At 42.0% G+C, this 25,812-nt stretch overlaps 1 protein-coding gene across 2 annotated transcripts; it reads left to right on the forward strand.

The window, feature by feature from the left end:
- Window positions 1-337: 337 nt before the first annotated feature.
- On the forward strand, window positions 338-24,751 carry TTLL12 (tubulin tyrosine ligase like 12). 2 transcript variants are annotated; one of them, XM_084205672.1, is made up of 14 exons: window positions 338-469; window positions 6,802-6,977; window positions 8,313-8,511; window positions 9,684-9,843; window positions 10,418-10,551; window positions 13,083-13,159; window positions 17,209-17,325; window positions 17,447-17,641; window positions 19,144-19,255; window positions 20,035-20,186; window positions 20,261-20,342; window positions 20,776-20,844; window positions 22,299-22,443; window positions 24,252-24,751. In XM_084205672.1, exons 1-14 carry the CDS (start codon window positions 350-352, stop codon window positions 24,401-24,403), a joined length of 1,890 nt encoding a protein of 629 aa, XP_084061798.1. In that variant the 5' UTR covers window positions 338-349; the 3' UTR covers window positions 24,404-24,751. The 2 variants fall into 2 exon arrangements, with proteins under 2 accessions (XP_084061798.1, XP_084061799.1); XM_084205673.1 differs by having other exon boundaries at window positions 22,299-22,437.
- Window positions 24,752-25,812: the final 1,061 nt, after the last annotated feature.

Below are 25,812 nucleotides of genomic sequence, written 5' to 3' on the forward strand. Positions count from 1 at the left end.
TTCAGGGGCTACGGCTGGGGCCTTCCAGAAGAGTCCCTGAAACACCGGGGAAATAAAAAACACCTTGTGGCCAGCACTGCACCACGAACACTGTGAATTTTATTATAACGCTCAGGGCAGAAGAAGAACAAAAGAGAAGCAGAACCTGCATCTGCTCAGCACACTGAAGTCTTCCCCGGGCCCTTCTCCAGGGTGTCTGAAACCGCCCCTGCGCTCCCGCGGCCCCCGGCCCTCACCGCGCTCCAGAGCCGAACCCCCGGCGGCTCCGGGAACGCTCCGGGAACGCCCCGAGCGCCGCTCCCGCCTCCCCGCCCGCCCTCGGCCCCGCCCGCCGCGTTCCGGCCCGGCCATGGCGGGAGAGGGCGACGAGGCTCTGGCGGCCTTCGTGGCCCTGCACGGGGCCGCGCTCCGCGCATCGCGGGTCCCCGCGCAATACTGGGAGAGCCTGAGCCGCAAACTGCGCGGAGAGGTGGGTGAGCGGCGCTGCGGGCGGCCCCGCACGGGAGAGCGGCGCTGAGGGAGCAGCCCCGGAGGGCAGCCCCGAGCCGGGGGAGAGCGGCGCTGAGGGAGCAGCCCCGAGATGGGGAGAGCGGCGCTGAGGGAGCAGCCCCGAGATGGGGCGAGCGGGGGCCGTGGGAGCGGCCGTGCGGAGCCGTGCTGAGGGCAGCCCCTGCAGCCCTGGGTGAGGGAGAGAGGAGCGGCGCGGTGTTGCTGAGCAGGGCACAGCGGGAAAGGCGCGGAGCGGGTTGTGTTACCGAGACTGCCGCTCGGGGCTGTAAGAGACGTCAGGTGTATTGTGCATATCTGATTTCGTCTTTTTGTTGTCGGCGTGAAGTTTGGAAGCGTTTGGAAAGCCTGGTAACTAGAGAGACAGTACTGGAGAGGGATGATGAATCGAAAAAAGGCCCAGCACTCTACCAGCTTCAAAGAAAAAAATTAATCTCTCTCCCAGGCAAATGCAGGACAGCGTCCTCAACCCCTCAGCCTTTTGTGCTAAAGAGAATTAAGAAAAAACAGCAACGGTAGTAGCGTTAGACTCAGGATGTTGTCATATGTTAATCCATTATGGTTTGAATTGGCTTTTGCCTGATTTCTAATTTTTTTTCCAGTTCACTTCCACATAGATCTGCCCTGCGGTCAGTCACTTATAACTGTGCAGAGCTCAGCCAGCTCATCTCATGTGTGCATGAGTTACCTGGCTTGGCAGTTTTCTTCAGGTGAAGCTGAGCCCTGGCCCTGAACTAAAGGAAATGTGGAGACACAGGCACACTGCAGGGTGGAGTATCCCTTTTCACCTTTGTAGCAACCATCTGCTTGCTTCCTGGAGCTTTGTGATGAGAAAGGGAAGAGAAACAAAGACAAGGAGTGATTTTAAACAGATTGTAAAGACACAGGTTGTATTTAGACTTTTTTTTTCAGTTTGCACATCTGCAAACTAATTTGTGGGAGTAAAGGAACAAGGAACTGAGGCAGTAAAGAGATGTAAAACCCAAAACCTTTCGTCTGGAGAATTGGGAGTGCTTAAGGGAGACTGGAGGAGTCGAGCTGGAGAAGAAAATGTGAATAAGGTGAATTTGTAGCCCTGGGGAGAGAAAGAGATCTGATAACAGGAGAAAGAAAGCAACTAGTGGTGGTGTGCTGGAAGGCAGGATAAGCAGTGAAGAAATGGGTGAGATGGGGTGAGAAGTTTGAACTGGTAGTATAGAATGGTAAAGAAGGTGAGGGAACTGCAGTTTAACACCCATGTACAGGTAATTTCCAATTACCTGAGTGCTTCTTTTCTACATCTCAGCTTCAAAGTAGGAACAGGAGAAAAGCATTGCAGATCGTGGTATGAATGTTTATAGTCAGGAAAGGTCTGAGTATGTTCCTGCTGCTTTCAGTCTGTTGTGTGGTAGTGTTAATAATAGGAATATGTGTTTATTATAGAGATTACTGAAAATCTATACTATCTCAAACATAGCCCAGTCACAAACTCCTTGTGGAGTTACACCTCCCTCAGTAAGTGTTCATGCAAGGAACTTGGAGCAGGAATATCTGCTGCTCTGCTTAGGTAGGAGGGTATGAGAAGGGATGTCCTGGAAGAGGATGTAACAGGAGGCAATATGAAGGTGCCAAGGAAACCCAAAGTTGAGAGCTGTTGTGTTTCCACATGCCAGTATGAAGCTGGAGGTAGCAGACTGAACCTGTGCTGTGACCTAATGTAGGCTTGAGATTTGTGACCTGTGGCTGAAATCTTTGCTCCTTAGCAGCCTTGCTGGGAGGGTGTAACACTGAGAAGGTAAGACAATAGAGTGAGGAGAGATCCTTGGTGCTGATGTTTTTATGGAGGCTGGGATGAGGAAAGGCAGAAGGAAGAAAGCACATGCCTTAAGGCAGCAGACTGCTCCTGCTGCTTCATTTTACTTGCAGTAGTGGCTGAGCAGGCTCTTCTGTACTAAATGTCCCAGTGTGTGTGGAAAAAGAGAATTATTGTAGTGAGCTTTGGAAGATAAAGCAAGCTGCTGAGAGTGCTTATCTCTACTGCTGCAGCTTCTGGTTTTTGTCCAGAAGAAGAGCAAAAGGATATTGAGAAAATTGGGGTGTCCGGGAAGAGTTACTATAACAAGTGCTGTGGACTGGGATGACCTCTTGAAGAGGTAGAGACAGAGCTGCAAGACCTTACTTAGAGCTGGACCATGCAGAATGGCTGGAGGAGCAGCAGTAAAGAAAGAAAAGGAGGTGGAAGGGGTGAAATGGTTTCAAGAATCGAGGTAATAAAGTATAACTCAGGGGGCAAAACCCCGGGGCAGTGTAGAACACAGGATGAGTTTCCTTGTTACATGTGTTAAATGGGAGGAATTTTTCATTTGTCCTAACCTGCTGCAAAGACTAAAACTTTCTAGCATAGAGCTTGAAAAATTTGCATCTGTAATACAGATAAAAGTATCTCTTGCATCAATACCTCTAGAACCCAGCCCAAGCAGCTGTTTTTCAACACTGTCACACATATTTCAACAAACAGAGTGAATGCACCCTCCCTCCACTGTGTACACCAAAGCCTGTGAGAAGTAGAGGGTTTGGGTTTTTTTTTTTTTAATTTACCTTGGGATCTGCTGGAGCAGGTTTCCTTCTGAGGCCATTATGTAATTGGATTGCTCAGTCAAAACACAGTATAACTGCTAGATTGGCAAACCTGCCTTTAGCTATTCGTTTTGCATTTAGCATTCAGCATATGTTGGGAGGAAAGTCTTTTTGTGTTCCTGGTAGAAAATTGAAAAATAAAATATATGCATGTGTAATCATTCACTATAAGTGCTAAAATTCTGTTTCTCCTGTAGTGGGTGTTTCTTATGCTCTTGGATACACTGTGTATAGTATGTTTATAAGCCTGGAAAATACAGTGCCTGCATCTAATTTTATTCATAATCTTTCCATTTTCTATTCCAGCCATACAGTAAGTTATTTTGCAGGCTTCTCTGTATTGCAGGAAGATTTTGGTAGCCCTCAGATGCTGCTGGCTAAAGGCTGCTTAGAGTTTCATCCCAGTTAGAAATGGAGGCTCTTAATTAATTGCTAGAAGGAATGCAGCATGATAATACTGCTAGATTTTATTTTCCAGAGCAGTGGAGGGCAGCCTGTTGCTCAGAGGTTACCTGTGGCCTTCAAAGCAGTTTGCAGTGTGCCTTAAAAGAATTTGCTGGAGATGCCTGTGTGGTAACTGTCATGACATGTGCCTGCTTTGGTATCAAGTTCTCTGTTTGCTGGGGTTGGTTAGGTTGGAAGTCTACCTGAACAGGACGAGGGAGGGATTTTGCCCAAGCATGTTTTGCTTGCAAGCAGTTGTGCCACTGGAATGTGTTGGTACCCTTTTGCTGTCTTTTGCTGAGGTTATTGGTTGCACTGGTGGAATACTTAATGTGAGCTCTCCCTGTTCTGTTTCAAGCCAGAGATTATTTTTCAGATTGGTGGTGTGATCTTATCCAGCTGGTTTTTGCTTAAGGAGCTTACTTAAGATTCCCTTAATGGAGCTGCTGTGTTAAAAGGTTCAGTGTGACAGCCTGACTATTAAGGGAGGGAGGAAGAGAGGAGACACAAAACTGTGTATCCACACTGACAACGAGGTGCTTCTGCCAAACCTGTCAGTGAACTGATTGTGTTATCAATTATGAGTTTAAAAAACAGCACAGCCCTCACAAAAAGACACTGATTAAGGTGGTCTTGAGCTGCTGCTGGTGTGAGAAGTGCGATTTGCTTTAGGTGAGGAATACACATAGTTCACTTTTACAAGGCTATAAACTCTCTAGGAGAAATTTTTCATTAAGCATAATTCTGTAAAGGTATTAAAAGTGGAGATTTTTTGCTAAATGCAACTGCTACAGCCTCATGTATCTGATAATTTGTCAGAGGGAAAGACCAAAACTTTGGCTTAGGGCATTTGGAACCCTTCATTTTTCAGTCTTGAGATGATATTTAATACAAAAAAATATAATAAAATATAAATGCAAGAGCTTCCCCTTAGTGTTGTGGAGGAACTTGATATTCATTGTGGGTGTTTGGTAAACGGGTGGAGCCTGTCCTGAGGGGAGACTGAAGCTGAGTCAGCCGCTGGCTGGCCTCCTGTCCCTCTCACAAACTCCTTAAGACAAAAGCCAAGTGTGGAAAACACTCAGAGTGCCACGCTGCAGCACATGTCAAGTGGCTCCCCTGAGTCACACTTACACTTTTCATTTTCTGATGACTCCCAGTCACTTGTCTGTCGCTTCTTTGCTGGCTGATGAGGTTGTTGAGGATGGCCCTTGATCCAGGCAGGAGCACTGTAGTGTCACTTCAGGGAAGAGGGGAACATGTTTCCTGGCACGCTGCTTTTGCTGGCTGCCATGGGCTAGGATTAGCATTTGTGCCCTAAACCAGACCAGGGAGCTCACCCAGCTGGGAGCCAGTCTGACAAAAATTAGTTAAGAGCACAGGGAAGGGTTCTTCCTTTTGCTGGGACTTGCTTGCAGCTACATGAATTTCAGTAACTACAAATTTTCAAGGCAACAATGCAGAGACTCAAAAAAGCATTGGAGGGTACTATTAGAACAGCAAGAGGTTTTGATACTGCTTACTACTGAGTAATGTTATCCTCTTCTAGCAACTGGAAAACTAGAAATAAATTGGAACTACTATTTGATACCTGCTGAAGTGAAAGAAACAAAATTTCTGGGGTTTTTTTTAAATAGGTGTGGTTTTAATCTCTAGTAAGTTTGTTTGGAGAGTAATTTTCTTTACCCTAAAAAGGTGCATATGTATGTATTAGCCAACATACTCCTTAGCATTTAGCTAAGAAGCTGTGTGCTAAGAAGTTGTTAGCTAATAACAGCTAATAGCTGTTAGCTATTGTTAGCATCTAGAAGGCGTCCCTGCCCATGGCAGCAGGGATGGAACTGAGATGATCTTTTAAGGTCCCTTCTAACCCAAGACATTCTGTGATTTTTTTGTCCAGCATGGCCCACTCCCCCTGGCTTCCACCATCCCAGGGGAAAATACCATCCCCGGTTCCTCAGAAGAGAATTTCAGATACTTCTCCACTTGGATCTGATCTGTGAACTGTGGCTTAAGATGAGAAGTAGCTGTTGTTCTCCTGCTGACTTTCTCCCTGTAATGGTGGACACTCCCTCTTTGAGTAATTGTCTGCTTTTTCTAGATGGCCTTTCTTCATTATTGTGGAGTTGATTTCCTCACCCTCCTGTTGAGGCTTAGCAAAAATAATTGTCTTATAGAAACACTCACCTGAACAAATGAAAGGTTGTTGCTGCCACTGGCATTTTACAGCTAAGAATTTGTGACTATATAGAAGTAATGATTTTTAATAATGTGGCATTTCAGGCTGTGTGTTGAACCATTGCAGGTTTGGAGTGTTGAACCAGTAACTTGAGAGCTCACACTTCAGACCTTTCTCCTTCCCTGCTACTTTTTAGTCATATTAGATTGAGGCAAAAGATTTGTCTGCCCATGCTTGTTTTATTAGGTAGTGTGCGAATGATTCTAGCAAAATAATTCTCTCTGAAAAATTTCAGCAGTCTTTTGAGGCTTTACCTATTTTTGTCTTCCTAAAAGCATATGTTCATTTTGAAATGATGAAAGTTGTCAGCAGGGTCTTGGTTCTGCCACATATTCAAGCCCACTGTTTGGCAAGGGAGCCCCGTGTGGTGACTGCCCTCATTTCTGTATGTTCTAGATGGAGTTGTTGCATCCAGAGAAGACAAGAATGTAAACAAACCCCTTTCAGCACCTTAGTAGAGATAAGTGTATGAAACTTAACTTTATATATCTCCCAATTTACCTGGAGGTGAGTGAGCACTGATAGTTCCTTTAATAGGGAAAGAAGAGAGAGGGAAGCAGGCTGAGATTTCTTAACTGGTTCAGAACTCAATTGGGAAAAGCTCTTTTTCTTCAGGCACCTCAATATACTTTAGTATGCTTATGGAGCCTGGGCAGGTCTTAAATTACTGATTTTAGAGAAGGTTGTGCAAGGATATTCTGTTTTCAGCCTCTAAAATTCTTAATGAGGCGTTAAACTGATAGACAATCATTAGTAGACCTGCTGGTGCCAAAAAAACCAACAAAACCTCCTGCCAATATTAACTAAAGAAATTTCCCAAACAAACAGCTCTGTTAAAATGGGAACAAATAAATACTGTTCTTCATTCATCTCTTAAGTTAAAAGTGCAATTTTTTATCAGATTACAGGGAAGAAATGTCTGCAGGTGTCTCATTGTGCATATCAGGGTGCTGCCTTATCCAGTTGCATGATATTTTGTGCACTTTCCATCTCAGATATTTGATGCTGGTGACTACTTTGGAATAATGCAAGTAGAAGAGGTGGATGAGGAGGAAGAAGTTGATGAAGAAATGGAAGAACAATTTAAAAAGAAACCAAATCCTGGAAGTGGACCTTGCTTCAAAGTTATTGTAACAAATGAGAATGGACTTCAAGCCTCCAATCCCGATAGGTGAGTTGTGATTTTGAAAATAGTGTTCAGTCTTTGAGTGGTGTGAAACCCTAAAATAATAGTGACAGCTTGCTTTGAGACTTGTTGGATTCTATTCAGAAATCCTCTTTTCCACCTCTAAGACATAGCCGCATGTATGTCAAAAGATGCATGCTATCAAAAGATGCATTGCAAAGGGTACTGGGAGCACAAATATCTTAATGTGGTTCGTTTTTAAATCATGCAGGAAGATACTTAGAAATTGGTTTTTAGCAAACTCAGGGAGAAAATAAGGGAAAGACAACCTTGAAATGATTTCTGCAGAAATATGGGAGCAGAACACCAACACACCTGTTTGCTAGCATTTTGAAAAAGCTTGACCGTAGCATTCTCTGAAGTCTTTAGTTTTAAAATTGAGGTTTCCAGTGTGTGTGGGATCTGGGATGCAATAATTGTTCAACCATATTTGCCCTATGCGACAGCTGACTTTTTTTTAGCTTTCTGAAATACAGGTGTTGTGGAGGGTTTTTTGTGTGGTTTGGGGATTGCACTAACAAGTAGAATTGAGATTTTTCTCTGTATTTGTTCAGTCAGATGATACCAAAATGTGAAGAACCCTTCTGTTTGAAAAACTGTGGTTTTCTTCTAAAAGTCATGCAGCCTAAGCAAGGGTTAAACTTGTCAAGGGAAGCTGTGCCAGATATGTATGGGTTTTTTTTGGGTTAGATTCTAATTTTTTTAAGCAATGCAATTTTTTCTAAAACTAATTTGGTGGCACACCCCACCCCCACCCAAAGAAAGAAAGAACAAAACAAATAGAAACGATCAAAACTTACTATTCATTTTCTTTTAATAGCACATACGGGCTTCTGATGATCAGACTTCTCCACCTGGCTTTACAGATGACAGTAAATGTCACAAACCCTGTGGCTAACAAGGTCCTCAAGTAATTTTTCAAAACAGCGTATTGTTTTCCTGGTTAAGGCAAGAATATCAGGTTGATGCAGTAACGTTAATAGTGATAAAAAGGGAAGGCATTTGTGTCCTTGGCTTTTAAAGGGAATAAGCTCACAAACTGAGTGCCTGTTCTTTATCTGCTCCTCATTTTCATGGAAATGCTCACTAAAGCACCATAAGCTTCCTAGAGCAAAACCAGAGTGTAAATTACTGCCGGAAAGTTGCTCCTGCAATGCCACAGTGTGTGTTCAGGGAGTGACTTTGTGACTAAGAGCAGATTAGCTATCGCACCATCTCCAGGGAGACGCAGCGTTTGTTCAGAGCATGTGTCTGTGTGTGTGAGAGAGCCCTGGGGTGTCACACCACCCGGAGTGTGATGCCGCCCCAACTCTCCTGCAGCGTGTTCCTCATCGACCACGCCTGGACCTACCGCGTGGAGCACGCGCGGCACCAGCTGCGCCACGTGCCCGGCCTGCTGCACAGGATGGCCAACCTCATGGGCATCCCCTTCCACGGAGAGATCCCGGATGAGGGCAGCATTGAGCAGGTGCTGCAGGAAATGTGGAAGTACAGCCAGACCTACCAGCTCTCTCAAGGGGTAAGACTGTACCGGATGCTAAAAATTTTGGGGTGGATATGTTCCAATACATTAATATTAACAAAGATCCTTACAGGCATTCCTTCTACTTGGAAGGAAAGCAGATGCTGCTTTTAAGTTGTGTGGGTAAGGCCACACCAGATTTGGTCACCCTGTCCTCTAGTCCTTCAGTGCTGTACCAACATGTCTTGAGCCTTCAAACACCTTCAAGTGCACACATGCCGTTTCTGAGGGAATACAACCCTTGGGGTGCAGGTGAAAGCCCTATTGTAGGGTTTGCAGTGGAGCGCCAGTGGTTTTTTGAGTCTTTTGAGTTAAAGAGCAGAAAGATTAATTCTTTGGCCTCACCCCAATGCAGAATGGGCAGGGCTAGCCCTGAGCAGTGAGAGCATGATCACACTGCCCCTATTAGCTCAGGGTCTTGAGACTGTTCTCTGGACTGGTCATCTTTATAATTTAAGCTCAAATTTAACTCACAGTAGAATCAGGTCTGAAAAATCCCTGAGAAGGGGATTCATTGTGACTTTTTCCTTAAATAAAAGGGAAATCTGAACAGTATCTCTGAGTCTTTCAATCCTATGTTTCTCAATTTGTCATGAATAGCTTGTGAGTGAAATGGAATTATCTGTGTTACCACTTGAAAAGTGATTTTCCAGAAAACAGTTAATTCAACCTGTAGCTGAACTTGTCTTCTGTTCACTTTTCTAGGAAATATCTCAAGTCTAGTCTCTCTGCTCCATTTCTGCCTCCATAAAAATGCCACAGTAGTGCAACCAAGCAATTTAAAGTTTATTTTCTCATTCAGGATTTTTTTGTGACGAGTGTTGCAGGAAGGGGTGCTTTGATGATGCAGCCTCAACACTTGCAGCCAGCTGTTGTTGCAGGTGGCAGTGTTGCTCTCCTTCACTCTTAAACTTCAGACACTTTTTAGCTGATTGATTCTGAAAGAAACTGAAGGAAAACTAATCGTGCCAAGAAGCCTTCTGCCGGTTTAGCTGTCTTAAGCAGCTGGTTTGGTTTAGGGAAAGTGGGTCTGGTAGGCAATAGCAGTAGCACAAGAAAGGGGAGGCTGAAGCAGGAAGTGGTGAAGGGGTGCTGCCAGTGCCTCTGTCTCATGGAGCTTTTCCTGCAGTCCATGTGTGCGAGATGTCCCCCTCTGTTTATTCATACAGACTGCAGAGGAGAAGGTTCCTGTCTGGTACATCATGGATGAATTTGGATCACGCATTCAGCATTCAGACCAGCCAAGTTTTGCAGCAGCGCCTCTGTTTTATATGCCTCAGCAAATTGCTTACACTGTTCTCTGGCCTTTGAGAGACCTTGAAACTGGTGGTGAGTGTGTGTCTGAGGAGCTGGGGTTTTCTTTAAAGCTTGCAATAGAAAATGGGCCAGTTCTTACAAAATCCTTGAACATTTCACAGTAGAACAAATGTTTCAAGACCAAAATGGCTGCATTCTTGTAACACTGTCAAATATAAAAGTTCTCTCTGGTATTTCTGTATTTTAGGATAGAGACCTTTTATCAGTCCAAAAATGTTGCTACTGTTTTCTTGACAGAGAATTTAAATCTTGCCTCGCTATCTTAGTGAAACTGCAAATTCAGTCATCTGAGGGGTTTAAAAAAAATCCCTTAAAATCTGTATCAGAAAGTCAGGCTCTGAAAGTTAGGAAACACCAAGCCAATGATTTATTCCTGTAATCTTAATCAGGGGCCACCCTCTGCCTTCATCACGCGGAGAAGATAAACATCCTAAATAATAATTTTTTTATCACATTTCTTTAATTATCTCTAATTTTTCATTTAAATAACAAAAGTTGTGGTGGTATTGACTGTACAGTTGTCATTTGAAGATTTTCAGTGGGAAATGAAAGGCAGTTCCTAAAGGTTCTCCTGGTTTTGGTGCAGATGAAGTCACTCGTGATTACGCTTATGGTGAGACGGATCGCCTGATCAGGAAGTGTGTTTTGTTACCCTGGGTGCCTACTGAACTGTTGGATGTCAGCTGTTCTACTCCAGAGCCACCAGATGAGCATTACCAGGTATGATTTTAACAGGTTCATTCCATATTTTATCTCTTTTAAGAGGAGGGCAGCATCTAGAAAAGCATTGCAAGAATTCTGATTTTGCTTCTTTTTAAAGACTGATTCAGAGGACAGCCATTAAAATAAAAAAAAACCAATTCAAAGCACAGTGAGACAAGAAATGTCTTATACCTAATATCTAAGTGTTTAAATACTGGAGCAACATAAATGAGTTTTAATATTTTATTAAATATTGGATGGCTATTTTTATAAGCACACTGCAAGGTACTTCATATGAGGCATCCATCTTCCAGGTAGATGTTTGATGCATTGCCTAATAGGCTTATTGATTGAATTTATTATTGTAGCATTGCTGTTCAGTCTTGAATTACAGAAAGATTTCTTTTATTATTTTAAGAAAAGTTGAATTTTTCAGATTGGATGCTGGGCTATTTTGTGGTTTAGAACTCTTAAATATTGGAGCAGAAACATTTTTAATTTGATGGCACTCCTCTAAAGTTCTCATTCAGTTTGTTTCCTTTCTAATAAATGTTTGGGATATTTTAAGGATGTGAAATGAATGTTTGGAATCTCCTTGTCATGAACAATGTCTGCATGAGAGTCACTTATTAGCAAAATGAGGAAACTGATACCTGTGAGGATGCTGTACTGGCTACTTAATAGCATTCAAAATACAGCTTCTAAACCCCAACCTTCTGTTTCTTTATGGTGGATGAGAGGCAGAAAATGCTCCATCCAGCTTGTTATTAACAATATCTAGTCAGAAGTGAAGTTAACCTGCTTCTGCTAAGTCAATTTGTATGCTCATAATAGGTAGGCTGTCTTGTAACCTAAGGCAGATTGGTTGGTTGGGATTTTGCATTTTTGGAAGAGCTGTTCTGTGCATTAACAAAGGAACAGCAATGCACCCAGAGTTTGTCTTATATGTATCCTCTTAGAAACCAAGTGCCTTGGTCTCAGAGAAGGCAACTTCTGCACGTTCTAATTCAGTTTTGGTACAATCAGGTCAAGTTAAAGAACTGTGTGGCAAATGAGTCCAGTATCCTCCTTTACCACTCTACCTTAAAACATCTTTTCAAGGTAGCTTTTTTTTAAACTGTCTCTGCCACTCAGCTGTTGAGGAGAAATGAGAGCTTTACTGATGCTAGAGCCAACCAACAGAACATTCATCTACTGCTAGACGTTCTAGAGTAAAAGAAAGTCTCAGCTGGTGGCAGACCAGTGAGGAGTAGCTCAGGACATGCCACATCCCTAGACACACCAAAGGTGACACAGCTAGAAAGGGATCCATAGGTGATACAGCTAGAAAGAAGGATGTTGCTGACAGTTCTCAGTATATGTAAAATAATGAGAGAGTTGTCACAGCAACATTGTGGCCTAACATTCTGATACCTGTTTGTTATTGTGTTATCTAGTTCTGATTTCCATACAGACCACAAAGGCTGTAACTTAGATGATACTGTGGGTGATGATGGGGCAATGATTGCAGAAACAAGTGTCAGGGGAGGCAGCTTCTAATGAAATTTCTGGGATGGAGGAAGTATCTCATGGGACTAAGGGAGATTTCAACAGCTCCCTGGCTTTGAGCTGCAAGAAACACAGTAATGCATCCTCTGGTACTGTTCTGAGAATTGTAATCTTCTCACCTTAAAAGTATAGGCTCCCTTCTTTTTCTGGAGCGACTACAAGAATTATTTTGTATTTGTCCTGCCCAATCTGTTTTAGAAGGTGATGTCTAAGATACTTGATTGCCATTGTGGTTTTGTTTTTCTTTCCACTTTTGGAGGATTTTATTGCTATACCAACCTTAAAGGTAAAGAGGTGCATCTGTGGCTGGACAGACACCTCACTGCAACTTATGACAGTCTGGATCAGCTGGAATTCAAAGAGCTGTTGCACAGCAGCAGCAGCTGCTTTTCTTTCTCAGGATGCATGTCTCCTGTCCTGGAGTTTCTGAGAGCTGCTTCCTTTTGCAGGGCATCAGCAGTGATGCAGAAGTGTATTTCCTTTTAGCAGTCAGAGGGGGGCTGTACAGGATGGAGAGAGACTTTGCAAGCGTGATTACTGCTGAAGACTGCAAAAAACGTTTTGCTCATTTTCACAGGAGCAGCATTAGCTTCCAACGTCCTATAATTTTTTTAGTCACCTGTAACAAAGTATCACAACTAAATGGTCAGTCTTCCATTTTGTTGGAAGTACAACAACTTTGTCTTCTATTGTACATGATTGGCTGTGATTTGAGGATTTATTTTTTATTCATGTTTAGAAGACAAGAATTTCTCAGGGTCATTCGGCAGCATTGATGTGCCCTGGTCTTGAAGCCTTATTTCTTACTCCTTTTTACTGTTAGGATTTTCTTCTTCCTCTGCTCTTGTACAGATTTTTTTTTTTCTGGACAACATTGTATACAACATAATGGAATTGTAACTTTGCTGAAATTCACTTGCCCCAAAGAGAATGGAGTAAGACATGCAATGGACTCTTCCATTCTGCCTAGAATTAACTTTTTGTGGTTTTCTGTTTTCTAGGCAATTTTAGCAGAAAACAAGGAAAAACTTCCTGTAGCAATTAATCCACCAGTTTATGCCAAAGACAAAGTTTTCAAGTACGTATCCACAAACAGAATGTTTTCTTACCATGATTATGTGCAGTAATTGCATTGTGTTCAGGCTGAACAGCTTTTTCCATCTTTGAACAACAGAGACAAGTTAAAGGTGGGTTTATATGGAGCCACTTGCCTAAAATTCTGACTTACTAGTTACTGCTGTTTGATTTATTGTTCAAAGTGAACGAATTGTAACTTACATAATTTCTATAAAATACATTTAGTTTGGTTCTTTGTTTCTTTTTTTTAGTAAGTGCCACCTTCTGGATGAAAGAAAAGCTGCTTCATGTTTTAACACTGAAGTTACACAGTGTTGTTTTTACTAGGTATGATTTAAGGTGTAGAAGAGACACTAAAGACTTGTCTTCTGCATTATAGCATGGATGTCCATAGGGGTTGCTCTGTGCTGTGTGAATGTAACAGACTATTCCCCTTGTTCAAATGGCATTACCAAACAGGAATCCTATAAAAACCTGGGCCATCTAAATTGGACATGTGTTTACTACAAAAATGGGCCATATGCTGTGAAACCGGTTCAGAAGAAAGCTGGAAGAACATTGCAAAGATAAGGGATTTTTTTGAGCAAAAACAGTGGTGCTGCATGGCCAGGCTGCCTTGTTACTGGTTGTATTCCAGAACAACAAACCATTGCTTAGCATGTGCTGTGAGTTGCACTCCTGGGTGTTTGTAGTCTGACACTGGGATCACAGTTCTTGCTTGAAACCTTTTGCTTAAAAGGTAAAGTTGCACTAAAATGTATTTGGTAGGTGTACTCACACACCAGCTTCTTGTGTTGATTTGTTACTCCCTAGATTAAGCTTACTTGAGAAGAACTACTGAAAATCAAAAGTCACTTCTTGTGGAGAGGCATTTGTTAACTTGCCCAGTGGCAGCCAAGGTTCCACTTGTAGTTGAAATCTCTGGTTACATGACTGAGGATACGCAAAAGCTGATACTTTTCATCTGATGTACTCAGATACAGGAGTCAAAGGCAGATACATTCTGATAGAGGCAGAAAGCAATATACTGAGGATGTTGGGAAACACTGATATATTTTTCACTGCTTACCCCTTCAGTTTGTATCTTGCGTTTCAAATGAATGGCATTTTCACCTTAGGAAAGGAAGGAGGGGGAAGCACATCAAATTCTTCCTGCTCTTTTTCTAAGGAATTTAATCCACACCCAGTCAATGTACTCTTAATGGCTTCCCTCTCTTTTCCTTTATCTTGTTCATATCTGGACAGAAGGCTGTAAAGTCTTTCTCATGCTCTGAATTTTGTGTACTAATGTTCCTCCACAAGTAGAGCAGCTTTTCAGAGTCCAGATGACTGAGTGGGAGCTGCAGCCTTCCTTCCAGTGCTCTTGGCCTTCTCTAAAGGTTTTAGGGCTGTTACCCTAGGCAGACAGATGGGAACATGTAGAGCTGGGTAGATGGGTGTAGCCTGTTAATAATGTTTGTGTTCTCCTTTTTGGATTGCTGCTGTTTTAGGGGATTCAGAAGAAATTCAAGTTGCAGAGTTTAGAACCTGGAACAAACTCTTAGTCATCTTGTATCCAAGCAGAGTCAAGACAGAGAGTGGAAGATCAAATAGATGTTTAACCTGAACCCTGAAAACAGGGGAGTGAGTACAAGTGGTTTGATACAACAAATGTATAGGTTTAATTTGGTCTTGTAGCATAGTAACTGCTGCCCTAGGGAGATTGTTCTATCCAGCTGTGCTGATTGCTGAATGGAAAAAAAAAATCAAAGAACTAAATGCTTCAAAGACGGATTTATTAGGGAAAGTCTTTCCAGTTTGTGTTGGGCTTGATCATCTCTGTTTCTTTTGATCTTCTCTTTCATGTTTCTCTTCAGGTACATCAGTTACTGTTTTAAAATGTCCAAAGAGCTGTTATGAGGCAACTCTTTGTTTTGGTTGGTCTTGTCAGCTCTCTGCTGTGGGAGTTGATTGTCATAACTGCTTCTTAGCTTTAAGTATTTTGAGTTTAAAGTTAAGTAACATCTAAACATATTTATCTTACTTTTATAATTTCACTGAATGTCATCTTTAATCCCAGACTTCATAGCATCCCTACCAGGACTTCAGTGAGACCAAGGGAAAAAGCCCATCCTTTGGGAGGTATGGTTAGCTGGCTTCATTAGTTCAGTGTGTCACTGATACTGGACTGAAATGTCCAAAATAGCTTGGCTGATAATACAGGATTGCAGTGGAGATGTTCTGTGCTCTGCCAAAGCACCATGTCCCAAAGAATGGGACATGGTGCACTCCTTACCTTGTATTATCAGTGTATTACCTTAGAACAAATGAAATGGCCTTATTTCCTCTCTCATCTTAACTTCCCTCATTTTATTGCAATGATGTTCCTGCACTTTAAGCTAGATTGAGCTCCCCTATTTCTTTTGTGCTGCATTTTAAGCAAGTCTTCAAATACATAATCCTGAGTGCTCTGGCACTGCATCTTTGCAGGATGGTGACTTGTAGGGTGTGTTTGTAAGGAGCCAATTTGGGATTTTTCTGAACAACTTCAAATGTAGTAGTTCTTGTGCTGCATGTGTTCTTTCTTGCCTATTTGTGTGAAGATTTTGGATGCTTCAGGACTTTGTTACAGCATTATATAATTGGCCTTTTATCTTTAGGTCACCACTGTGATTTCCTTTTGCTCCAGCAAGGACTAAGTTTTTCCAAACCAGTGGATGCTAGGGGAGCTTGTAGGTTTGGTAGTACTTGTAGTGGATCCAGTACATTTGGTATTACACTTTCCCCTTGTTTACAGACTTATAAGGAGAAGCCAAGAAGCCCCAAATGGCAGGAAGAAATGCTAGTGTGACTCTGTGGAAATACTAATTTTGTTCTGTTGCAACAGTGAGGAAGGACTGGTGGCTTCTTTCAACAGATTGATTCCCTTCATCCAGAGTGAAGTCCTCTCTCTCGGTTATAGGCTTCAGCATAAATAGTATAACTATAGTAATATCTCATACATAGAGCTATGCAAAGCACCTTACATACTTTGCTTTTTAAAGAATTTATTTCCCCTGTGACTGGGCTATTTCTGCAGTTCATCTTTTTAGAGAATGTCTCTCAGGGGAATATATTTTCCAATCGGTTTGAAGTGGAGGAGGAGAGGAAAGTTCTACAATTGAAAAGAATAGATCTGGAAAGGAGGAAGAATACAGTAGTTTCTCATGGAAAAAATTAGTGGTTCTTTTATTCTGTTTAAATGTTCCCTTACCATGAGAATGATATAAAAAATGGTCTTGCTTTTTGAGTTAACATGCTGAATTCTGAATTAAGTAGTCTCACTTAAAGCTATAAAGTCATCAAAATAACCATTATTTCTATCTGCTTATTTTAGCATCCAAGTCACTGGTTTTATTTGAGAGGGAAATTTCCTGAGATAAACAACAACTTAATTCATTCTTGGCTACATTCTGAAATGTCTGTCAGGTTTGGGTTGGGGTTTTGTTTGATTTTAAATGGGGTTGAGAGGGAATTTGTATCAAGCCTCAAAGTTTTGTGTATTCCCAGCATATACCTAAGGTACCTACTTTCATATGTTTGGGTTATTTACAGTTCTGAACAGACAAAAATAATCTTCTGAAGCTACAGAATTAAGCTGACAAGATTTCCTATTACTTTCTTTCATGTGGATGACAGCAGGTTGATTTTTATAGCTCTTTCAGGAGTGAAGTTATTCACAAGGCCACTCTCACTTCTGGGATATTTCATGTAGAACAGTGAATTCATGTTACTGCTTCTGTGTCAGGGGTTTAGTCATCATCTTTTGAACTGTTATTTTTATGAAGCTGTCAGAGCTAAACTACCTTTGAGATTTCTATCTCAAAATAGATAATTTTTAGGTAATCTCTCACAAGTTTTTTATCTGTCCCACTTCAATTTAAATTGTATTTGTGAATCAAGAAGAGATTGTCACAGAGAGTATATACAGGAAAAACATAAAAGTTTTTTTTTTTTCTATTCAAGCATTAGTTGATCAGTTTCAGGAACTAAACTGACATTTTTCTTCTTTCATGTGCTTCTTTCTTCTAGGGTTTTCACAGACATTCAGCAAGTCCTCAACAACCTGACACATCCCCGTTTTGTATTCACAGACAGCGAGGGAGAAGCAGACATCCTCTACAACTTCTCACACTTCAAAGATTATAGGTTAATTAATTACAGGATTCATTATTCCCCTGATAATACTTCTTTTTAAATTGCTGTAAAAACTGTCTTCCCAAAGGCCTCACCAACCTTCCCCTTCACCAAGCACTTGTTTGCTTTGTAGGAAGCTAAGTGAGGAGAGGCCTGAGGTAATGGTGAATCAGTTCCCATGTGAGAACCTCCTGACTGTCAAAGACTGCCTGGCATCCATTGCTAGACGAGCTGGAGGACCAGATGGGCCCAGGTGGTTGCCTCGGACTTTTAACCTCCAGACAGAATTGCCTCAGTTCATCAGCTGCTTCCAGCAACGTGACAGAAGGTGACTTGTGTTTCCTCTTCCTTAGATTTTGTACTGTCTTGATCTCACTTTCCTCAAAGACAAGGAGCCCACATTTTGGTCTTGGCAGCTGTTGCACTACCATGATTTAGCTCTTGCTGCATTTATATTCAAGTGAATTGTACCTGAAAAGTGGGGGCTTTTTAGATTTTTATTTTAGGTAAGAGTAGTTATGCAATGCAGTTTGAAACCCAGAAATTTTGCCGTGATTTGAATACATAGTTGAAGTCCTTTGCTCTTTTCCTAGTCAGGATCTTGCCTCTTGTGTTTAACAGATATACAAAGCCTCAAAATGTGTTTGCAACAAGTGTGGGATTTTTTTTTCAAGGGAACGGTAGCAGTTCTTGCACTTAAGCCAGAGTGAAAATTGTTTAAAGTACTTGGGTTCTGTAAGGTTATGAAAGTAAAATGTAGTTTTAGTGTTGGACTGAAGCAGTTATGGAGCTTTAGGGCTTTAAATCCACACTTCTACTGCAGCTCCCTTGGGTGTAAATTATGATTTCCCTTGTGAGAAAGAGAGCATTAGCTACTGCTCTTCTGTCTGGAATGGAGTACTCTGGTTGAAAGGTTGCTGCTTTGGTGACACCTGCTTATTACGGTGACACCTGCCAGGTGTTTCATTTGGCCATTATTTGCTGTACATGATGTGGACTTATGGACTGGCATTGACCAGGAGAGAGCACACCTGCCACGTGTCCCTAATGTGTGTGGTTTAATTCCTTTTCAGCATCAAGGACTGACAGTGCATGCAGTGTGTATGTAAGCTTAATGGGAAGGAAGTGTAAGGAATTTTCAAACAAAACAGAAGTTCAATGCTATCTTCAGCTCATTTTATGATGCTTTAATAAGTTGAGGAAAGGACATCAAGCATCACCCTGTCCAGACTTGGAAAGATAGGTGGAAAGACCAATATATTGCTGGATTTTTTCAAGGATATCAAAGAATTTTGCCCCAAGAGGTGTCTGGGTGCTAGAAAGTGAGACAATGGTGGTGATTGTTTTATTTTCCTGTAGTGTGAACTGTTGATACACTGTGTGTTTTTTTCCCAAAGAGTTCTGGTGTCATTTAATGTGAATGATTTTGAGGTGTCAGTAGGGACCAACTTGGAGAATTGCACACTACCCTGTCAGAGTGTTCTCTCTGCCAGGGTAGATTAATTCCACATGGTGACTTCCTTGTCATGGTGATGCTGTTGATGGGCTGTTTCCCCCTTTTGATGGAGTCAGATGCAGTAGGAGATGAACTGTGAGACTGAGTTAGGCCCTGACTGAAAAAAAAATTTGGGAAAGGTACCACTGCCTTTTCTCTCCCTTATTCCTAAGACCTACTCCACCCAGCTGTCAGCAAAAGTCTTAATTCTTGCAGTGTAGCTCACAGCTTTATAAAGTATTTTTTCAGGAGAAGACATGGATCAAGCCAAATGGATATTCAGCCAGATGAATGAGGTGGGTACTTACAGGTATTGCTCTTTCTTTCTCTCCCAGAGGAGAAGATAATCACTGGATATGCAAACCATGGAACCTGGCCAGAAGCCTGGATACCCACATCACCAACAACCTGAACAGTATCATCAGGCACAGGGAAAGCAGCCCAAAGGTAAGAGGGCATAGCTTTGAATGGCATTTAAAAAGCAGAGCTGAAAAAACTGCTTCGTAGGAGGTCTGAAAATACAAAGGAAATTTATTCTTCAAAATTCATATGCTGACCATAAGCATACATTTCAGAGTAGATTCAGTTGCAAACTGGTTAACTCCAGTTGTAGCAGTGATGAACTCAGAGCCTGATGTTGTCTTATGTAAAGAATAAAACTTGCCCTGGCAATAAGGGATACTCTGACGTGGTGCTGCTCTAAAGCCAGTCCTCAGGCTGGCAGACAAACACACTGGCTATAGTTAGCGTTGCTCATCAATTTGAGAACATTATTGCTTCTGTCCCCTGGTTGGTTGTTATTGCTCTGCTCAGTGGCACAGAGGACCACCCTTGCCAACAAGAGATGAATTAGGGAGCTTTTTACAGGGAGCCTGCAACATCCACCTGTACCTCACTGTATGTGAGCACTGGAGCTCGCTTCAGCACCATTTGTTGGTGATGTGCGGACTGCCTGTGTTTTCTGGGGTACAGAAATGCATGCAGAATTGCTTCACAATTGTTGCAAAACAGCAAGGTCACCAGAATTAGAAATCTATGATTTTTAAAAATGAGAGCATCCTGGCCTCCATGTTTCCACACCCTGTAGTCAGAGCGTGAAAAAAGCAACGTTGTCTATTTTTGCATCTTTCTGAGGAAACGCTGAAATGCACGCAGGGCTGCCCTAAGTTACCGAGGTGCAGTGACACTTGCATTTCCCCTGAGCTGTCCCACGTGCTGTGCTGTAGGTGGTGTGCAAATACATCGAGGAGCCGGTGCTGTTTGAGCGCGAGGACGTGGGGCCGGTGAAGTTCGACGTGCGCTATGTGGTGCTGCTGCGCTCGGCGCGGCCCCTGCGGCTCTACAGCTACGACGTGTTCTGGCTGCGCTTTTCCAACAGGTGCTCCCCTCCCCTCGCAGGCTGCACCTGCTGACTCTGGAGCCCTTGAACTGAGGAGTTGTTCTGTTCCTTAGGGCATTTTCACTTGATGACTTGGATGACTACGAGAAGCATTTCACCGTCATGAATTATGCTCCTGGTGTGACATTGAAACAGGTAAGCAAACAGCCCAAAACACTCCCTCACCTTTCTGTTGGTAGAAGATCTTCTGGTGCTTGCTGTTAGCAAATAGTCTGTTTCACATCCACTTCAACAGGGTTTTCAAAATACCTGAAGTTGCTTTCTTAGACTCTTTCCCCTCTTTACCCCAGTCATCTGTGGTTATCTAAGGTAATACAAACCTACGTTCTGAATGGAACCCGCATTGATAAAGACAGTAAAAGAATTATAAAAAAACGACAGCTTGTCATTGTCAAAGCCATAGTGTGATCTTTTACAACAAGAAATCCTGGAACAAGGAAAGTATTCAGGAGCTGTCTTAATTCCCTAGTTCTCTACTTGCATTTGTATGAATGGTACATATATTTGATGCTCCATTCTCTTGACATTCCTGACCAAGACAGCCTTTGATGTTACTAAACTGTTTTAGGTCCACTGTGAAGACTTTATTCCTCTGTTTGAAAAACAATATCCTGACTATCCTTGGACAACAGTACAAGTAAGTCAGCAACTCATCTTTCTCATGTAAATGTTCATTATGTGTTTTGGGTTTTTTTTTACTCATCAAACCAGCTTTTCCAGAAGTCTTGGGTTGTTAGATTTTTTTTCTTAGAAGACGTATTTCATGTGTATCACAAAGGACTTCAGAACTTTATGTAATTTGCTCTCAAATACTTGATTGTTAGAGGATTGTATTTTGTAATTTGAGAATTTTACTTCATGATCACACTATGATAATTCTTTATGTTGGACTTAGCAATACAGCCAGTCTTGACTACTCTCAAGTGCAGAGTTTTCTGCTGCTGCCGCAGCTTCTCTGTGTTAGAAGCCTTGCCAGAGCCCTTTCCCTGCTCCTTGCACAGATGACTTTTCGCAAGAACACAGATGGCTCTCTCATACCAGGGCATCTTTTTACTGTAAAAAGGAAGCTCCAAATACTACAGTTCCATAATACATGCAGGAAGGCAGATGAGGGCCTTCTCATTGATTTTAATTTTTCCTGTGATTTGTGCTTGAAAGAAAAAGCTGAATGGGAAGAGCTGGTTCAGAAAAATGCACAAAACAGAATTCTTTCATTCTTTCATATTTATTAGGAGCTGGAAGAAACAGAGTGAATGATAGCTGAGCCTTTATACCTGCATATTCATTCAAAAGTGCATAAAATAGCCAATTGTGACTTGATTTCCTAAATTAATTCACATTTGTTTTAACTAGATGTTTGTATACTCAGAATGTGACAGAGTTTAAAATAGTCTGAAAGAGACTACAAGGGATGAAAAGAGAGATGTAAAAATACATCCTGGATGTTACCCCAAGTAGTACAGTGTACAGAAAATAGAGGGAATTATTCATTAGAGCATAAATTCGATGCTAAAACTCACATCTCTGTGTTCTTCCTGGTTTATTTCATTTCCAGATTGGATATCTGACTGTTTTTCAAAATACCTATATAATACATTCTTCAAATTTCTATGTCCCCCCCACCTTTCTTAGGGGTACAAATGGGTAGAAGATTTTTCATTGAAGAACAGAACAAAACAAAGCAAGAATACAGCTGAATAGGCAGGAAAAAAAGTGAGAACTTCACAATTGCACTGCTGGTCTTCACAGAACTCTCCTAGATTTTCTCCTCCTCTACACATAAGTGCAATACTTGGCATAATGCCTGAGAAGGGGATTAACTCAAATGTTAAATGCATGATTTTTAGTATTTCCATAGTATTCACTGGCTCCCCAGAAAAGTCCATGGATATTGCCTGGTGCTGAGTTCTTTCTTTGTGTTGGCATTAGATCTAAATGCACATTTAGAAGCCAATACTGTTTCATCTGTTGTGTAGTGCAATTGATGCAAACCCTTTCAAACACTGCATGAATGAAGTGATTAGAAACATGTGTGTTGCTTTTATGGCACCTCACTGCTCATTCAGAATTCACTGCTTTTTCTGTTATTAGGCAAGTATTTTTAAGGCATTTGCTGAATTGTTCCAAGTTGCTACATCTAAACCTGCCCCTCTTGGCATCTGCGATTATCCATCTTCAAGAGCAATATATGCCATTGACTTGATGCTTAAGTGGGACACCAGCAGAGATGGTGATGGTGAGAAGCTCTTTATTTGAATGTTGAATTGTTTATATTTGTGGACCTTTTCAGAAGTCTGTTCTCTGTGCCTCCCACTGACACCTGAAGTTGCAAATCTGTGGGGATAGCATCTGCCATACTGCTTAACAGGAGTGATGCAGCTGCCAGCTGCTGGGCTGCATCCTTGTTTCCCTGCTGCTGTTGTTCTCTGTTTGGAGAAAAACAGAGCAAAACAACGGGGCGGGAACTAAAAGAATCCAGTCAAACCACCACACACACAAAAACCCCAAACAAATGTCTGAAATACCCAACTCTGTGAAAATCTTGGAGACATCTAATTGTCTGTGGCTTCCAGGCTTGAAGCCTGGAAGTGTTCAGTGCACAGTGACTTATTATGGCAGGGAAGGGACCACATTCAGCCTTTCAGTGCTGTTGATGTCCTTGGGGCTGACACTCAGCTGTTACCAAGTCTCTGCAAGAACATGTGAGTGAGGCTACTTCATGTTAGTGCCACAGCAGGCTGCCTACCTGAACCTTTCTTCCAGGCAGCTGAGGAGGATGGAGGACTGGTAGCAAAGTCTGCTAGACAGACTGAATAATTTGTTGTCTCACTAGGAGGCTCAGAAATGTGCTGTAAATGTCCCTGACTCAGACATGTGTTCCTTGTAGAGGTAAAAAAGTAGCAGAGGCACCAACAAGAAGAGAACTGCTAGGGAAGAAGAGAGCTGAGCATACTCTCTTCTTGTGGTACTGGGTTCTCTGGGACACAGGAGAGGTTGATTGCCTGTGTGCAAGTTTGCCTGCAGAGCAATTAGATGTTGTGTGTTTGTTGAGTGCCCCATGGCCACTGCTACAGGGACTGATTCTGTGAAGATTGAGTTGCTTTCATGGAGGGAAATGATTGAGAAACAGAAGATATAAAATGGAGCCTTTGCTGCTGAGATGAGGTGGAGCAAGGGGTTGAATGTGCTTTGCTGTGTCCACACTGGATCCTCTTTCGCCTGTCCCAGAGGTGTCCTGAATGGGATAAGCAAAGCAGCTCACAAACATTACTAGATTGAGGACGAGTACTGTGGTAAAAGAACCAACCTCACATTTCGTGCCTGGCTGAACATGAGCTGCACAGATCCCTGGCTTTTTGAAGGTGAGGGGTGGTGCCAGTGGCAATGCTGTAAAGCTGTGGGCAGCCTCTGGATGGAGAGATCTGTTGCTCCTGTGCAAAGCACAGTAGGATTCATTTATCCATCGGAAGGTTGTTCCCTCACTTAACAATCTCAACACCAGACATGAAACAAAATCCTTTGGTTTTCTCTGCACAGAATACATTTGATTCTGAACTGATGAAGTTTTAAGAGAAAATTAAATTTCCTGACTTCTTTTAGGAGTGGCATGAAGTGGCAAATGGGGGGTGGTTGCACTTAAAGGAACAGGACTGCTAAATACCTAGGAGGTTTAAGAAAGCAAGGTTTGTACTGAAATGTGAAAGGAGAAGCAGAGTTTTCTTGAAGATGTTTGAGACTGACAAGCAAAAGGGCGATCATATTGAATAGCTGCAAATTCTCATTCCAGAGGAGGCATTGAATGAGCACAGTGGTTGCAGAATCTGTTGGATAATTGTCCTCTGGATAATGATGGTAGAACATACTTCTGTCCCTCCAATAAAAACCAATCCACTGCAACAAAAACACCCTACTGGTTTGGCAGTTTGAGTCACAAAAAATGCTTTTTCCAATAATTTTCTATAATTTCTCGATTAAAGAAAAATAGTGATTTGGGATTTCTGTAGAGCCTGTATTAAGCAGCAATGTTTGTGTTTGCCTTGACAGGGAAAAGAATTATGCAGCCTCAGATCTTGGAGGTGAACTTTAATCCTGACTGTGACAGAGCCTGCAAATACCACCCTACCTTTTTTAATGATGTCTTCAGTACCCTATTTCTGGATGAAACAGACAACTGCCATGTGACACGCATTGTCTAACCACAGGAGATTTGACTCCATCAATTTCCTTTTCAGATATGCTTAACAGCAGGATTTATATTTCAGTTCTATGAGCTGCTGATGCAACTGTTTTCCTGTACTGATCACCAGGGGAAAACAATATTTTATCAGAAGAATATGCCATATACTGTATTGGTAATCCCTTTGTCTGCATTGTCCTCGTCTTGCTTTTGTTCTTTCTGTAAAACATTGTTGTGTGTTGACAAAGTGTCTTGTTTATTGAATATTGGAGACCTCAGAGTAGGACTTGTTTTTCAGGTAGCCTGATTGCTTGCTTGCTGGGAAACATTGCACAAGTTCCTTGTGTCAACATTAAAACTATAATTTACTGAATCACGTTGGGGTTTTGTATATCTTTCTTATCTACCCCTCCTATACAAAGATCTAAAACGTTCTGGTGGGTGGGAAATAATACTAATAATACTAATACTAAGAAGAAGAAGAAGAAGAAGAAGGCATTTCAGTGCAATGAACTATGGGGTTAATGGGACTAAAGATTTTATGTATCATCCCATTTTCCTTATTTAAAAAGAGAGAAAACAACCCCACGGCATTTAGGAAGCTTGTACTGATGGCTGTCATCCTTAGCCTGCCCCTTAAAGAAACCAGATTTTTGACGATGTGAAGAGGAGGCAATGTCTGGAGCAGCACAGGAATGCAGAATCCTAAAGGAATGGAAGGAATTTTGAAAACTCTGCTAGAAGACCAAACAGTCTTTGGACTTTGAAGTTTAGGGCATAAGAGAGAGGTATTTGGCAGTAGGGTGCCCATTTGAAATGAATCATTCCTAATCTTTCCTCAAATCAGGGTCACTTGGCTGAAATTTAGCTATTTTATGTGCAAGCTGTAAAAAATTCTGCTGCCTGCATGGGTACTAATTATTTAAGCTAGTTTGCAGCAATTTGGATGTGCTTGAGAAGAAAGTACAATTATAAAATTGTGTAAGTGTTCTAAACCTGGTTTCCAACTTTGCATCATGCAGCGCATTCTCCCTCACGATCTGGAACATGAAGGAATATTTGAGGATATTTCAGGCTGGTCTGCAGGACCCTGCTTTGTTCCACTGACTGGAGCATAGGCTGGAGAAATAAACTTTGGAAAATCCTGTTGCTGTGGAGGTGAGGCAGAAGGGAGAGCAGGGTTGCACAGCCAGAAGTGATGCTCACACCATGCTGGCCTGCTGCTCAGGGGAACCCCAACTGGTTTGGGCTCCTTACTTAAATTTGATCAAAGAAATGTTGTGACTGGGTCCTCACAGTTTCTTTACAGTTGCTTGAATTTCCTGGTTGGTCTTGGCCATTGCAAAGGTGAGGAGATGAGATGAAGGGGCTGTCTTTAAGGCTGTAGCATCCTGCTGCCTTCAGTGTTTTTCTGCTCAAAGCAATTTA

Source organism: Fringilla coelebs (assembly GCF_963513975.1).
Source record: "Fringilla coelebs genome assembly, chromosome: 5".
NCBI classification, from domain to species: domain Eukaryota; kingdom Metazoa; phylum Chordata; class Aves; order Passeriformes; family Fringillidae; genus Fringilla; species Fringilla coelebs.

Bases quoted from the DNA above. Each gene is read 5' to 3' on its own strand.
- TTLL12 (XM_084205672.1), top strand. From the start codon at position 350: ATGGCGGGAGAGGGCGACGAGGCTCTGGCGGCCTTCGTGGCCCTGCAC. The intron at 6,978-8,312 runs GTGAGTTGTGAT...ACTCTCCTGCAG, and splicing joins CAAGCCTCCAATCCCGATAG to CGTGTTCCTCATCGACCACG. The intron at 20,343-20,775 runs GTAAGCAAACAG...AAACTGTTTTAG, and splicing joins CTGGTGTGACATTGAAACAG to GTCCACTGTGAAGACTTTAT.